At 39.4% G+C, this 2,803-nt stretch overlaps 1 protein-coding gene across 1 annotated transcript in view; it reads right to left on the bottom strand.

The window, feature by feature from the left end:
* Positions 1 to 583: 583 nt before the first annotated feature.
* The window catches only part of LOC101853214 (uncharacterized oxidoreductase MexAM1_META1p0182), a gene marked incomplete at its 5' end in the record, with an annotated part of 14,791 nt that continues 12,571 nt past the window's right edge, over positions 584 to 2,803 (bottom strand). The window contains 1 exon segment of the mRNA XM_013090475.2: positions 584 to 1,522. Coding sequence (XP_012945929.2) covers positions 1,334 to 1,522 — 189 coding nt within the window.

The following is a 2,803-nucleotide window of genomic DNA, read 5'->3' as shown; positions in this document are numbered from 1 at the left end:
TCAGACACTACACCCGGGCTCATTGTTAGAATGCTTGCTGTCGTGTGTGTTCGTCTCTCCATTTTTACGGTCGTATGTGTATACTAACATTACAATGAGAGTAAAAACGACTTCTTGGATTGTGCAATACATGCAAAAAGGGAAACTTAGCTTAGATTTGCCTGCTCTATACAGCCTACTAAAAATGAAGAATCAGAAACAGGATTTTGTGTTGTCAAATATAAAAGCGAATTAGACGGTTTCATCAGTGGCAGTACTTCAAACGGCAAGTGAAAGAAGAAACGACAGTGATCCTAAACTACTGTTGGAGACCATCGCGCGGGATTGTACGACTGAGTGTTGACGGCATGTAATATTATTTTCAGCAACGCGGTTTCGTTTTGTTCTAGACAACCCAATATTTACTAAAAAGAAGAGCCCTGTATCTTGCGTATATATGCTCAACTGCCAGAAATACATAAATCTTGATGGTCTTGCCGGTCGCTTTTTCGCTTCTATATCAGAATCTAACGTTGGGGGAAAAACGATAACATGTGGGTTGAACGGTGTTATCTATAGTCCCTTTTTTTTACTTCCCTCCTTCTTTCCAGTCTGTCCAACCTTTTCCAAGAAATAAATGATTGTTATTGTGTTGGTGTACTTCCTCTAATTTAGTTGGGGGGTTTTTAAGCTAAGGTACCACATTGAGTGAGGAGAGGAAATACCACAAAAGAGGACAAAAATGTGAATATAGATCTAGTATATTAAGTACCATGTATTTTTTACAACAGTCACATGGTATATGGGCGCACAATCTGTGCCAGTTTGGAATCCGCCATCTTCTCTTCGAAAAGGCGGAAACCAAACTTCTTCAGTCTAGAGTCACGGGTGCTTATTCATATACTGGGCTTAGTTAGTTTTTTCATAGACCTCTGACAATTGAAAAATGGTCAAAGTGTGAACTAAATACGGCCAAGAAGAAGCCAAGGTCACACTTTTGCTAAGAAAGGCAAAAAGATATCAACTTCAGAATATCAAAAATAATTGACGTATGTTTGAAAGCTACACATTATATGCATCACATTAAAAAGAAAGAAAAACTCTTTGGCATGAAAACAAAAGTAATCAGAACAAAATTAAATATACTATGCCTCTCTTGGGTTTTCAAAAAATACTTATATAAATATTAAAAAACGGTAAATATTTCAAGTCAGTGTGGAAATGGGTCCCCAAATCTGAATATGGCACTCTAATGTGTACAATAAAAATTAAACAGACATTTATTTCTTTTCAAAACATAAAAAATAATCAATGTACTCAAGAAAAGTGACGGAATATAAGCGAGAAGGCTGAATCATGATTCCTTCCCTTTGGAAGGCATTTTGAAGAGAAAGGGCAGACTGATTCCAGCATCGCTGACGTTGTTATCCCCGGTGATGAGTCTTGCAGCATCTGACGCGTAGAACGCGATTATCTCGGCGACGTCTTCAGGCTCTCCGCAAATAATGCCAAGGGGAGTGTTAACAGCGTCGGGAGAGAGGAACTGAGAAGTGTAGAGTGGAGGGGGGATGGGGGGGGGGCAGAGGGGAAAGAAAGTATAAAATTAAGGGGCTCGGGTTGGTAAACCTTCCACTGCCTTCCCTAAGACGATCATTAGAAGTCGTTTGGTGAGATTATACAGCAAATCCGGTGTCGAAAGGGTTAATAACATTGATCTTGCTTCATCTGACTCCCCATCCACATTTCTTTCCCAATCAACCTTTTAATTTAAAAAATTGCAGTGCACAGACAACAGCATGTTCCTGCACTAAGCTAGCTTCAAAACAGAAACTTCTCACTTACTTCAGCAGCTCATTGATAGCATCAAATTTGCTTACTCTACCCAAAAGAAGACTTCACCATTTCTTGACCTTTCCATCTTCGTTATAGGTAAAATTGGGGTGGGCGGTTGGCAGGTGCCTAGGTGTGGTTTGCTTTTTCTTTCCTTGCAAAATTCTATTGTCCTTATCTCCCCTTCTTATTTTTGTTCGTAACACATTTGGCACTTATATGACGTTATTATGATGCAAATGATGTAAAACGTTTTCTGAAACTAAACTAAAATAAAATTGGGACAGACCGACATTCAAAAACTTACTGACTCCAATCTATAAGTCCCACTTTTGATAATTCTACTTTCGATCATTCTAAGCCTAATTATATTCTGTTCTGCAGTCTATAGATCTACCAGCCATGGACTTACATCATAATCCTACACTGCTGTATTAAAAGTAAGGCAGGTTTTCGAGCCGAATAGGCCTGCGTTGTGAATTTATTCACCCCCTGTTTTCGTGGACTGTGGGGGAAAACAATGACGTTTTTTGGGTCCAGTGGCGATAATTTCATGGCCGTCTCAGGCTGAACGTGTGGTAGTGTGGGGAACTAAACTGTTGTTGTTGTTGTTAACAGTAAGAGCGACCCTCCAGGTCCATTTTCTATGTTCGTTGCCCGAGATCAAATCTAAGAATACATATTAAGTTAGGCAAAGAAAATGTCTGGATATATACTTTTATTTTTGCATAGCTAAAGCGGTTGCTATGGAAACGACAGTCATCTTGAAAATAATCAATACATTTAAAATCCCTATTCTTATTTACTAACCACAATTTGACCAAATTTGGTGAGAGTATACCTGAACCAGTCTCTATCAACGTAACAGAGAGTGTTATTTAGTGGTGGGAACAAAAGAAAGCACAGACAGACAGATGGAAAGTAAAGAAGTAGGACTTACCAGTGGCAATCTCCAACCACCCGCAATGAGGAGGAGGAGGAGGAGGAGGAGGAG

The sequence above is a fragment of the Aplysia californica genome, unplaced genomic scaffold (assembly GCF_000002075.1).
Source record: "Aplysia californica isolate F4 #8 unplaced genomic scaffold, AplCal3.0 scaffold01297, whole genome shotgun sequence".
In the NCBI taxonomy this organism is placed as follows: Eukaryota; Metazoa; Mollusca; class Gastropoda; order Aplysiida; family Aplysiidae; genus Aplysia; species Aplysia californica.
Note: the sequence above shows the minus strand (reverse complement) of the source record. Positions and strands in the feature narration are given on the sequence as shown.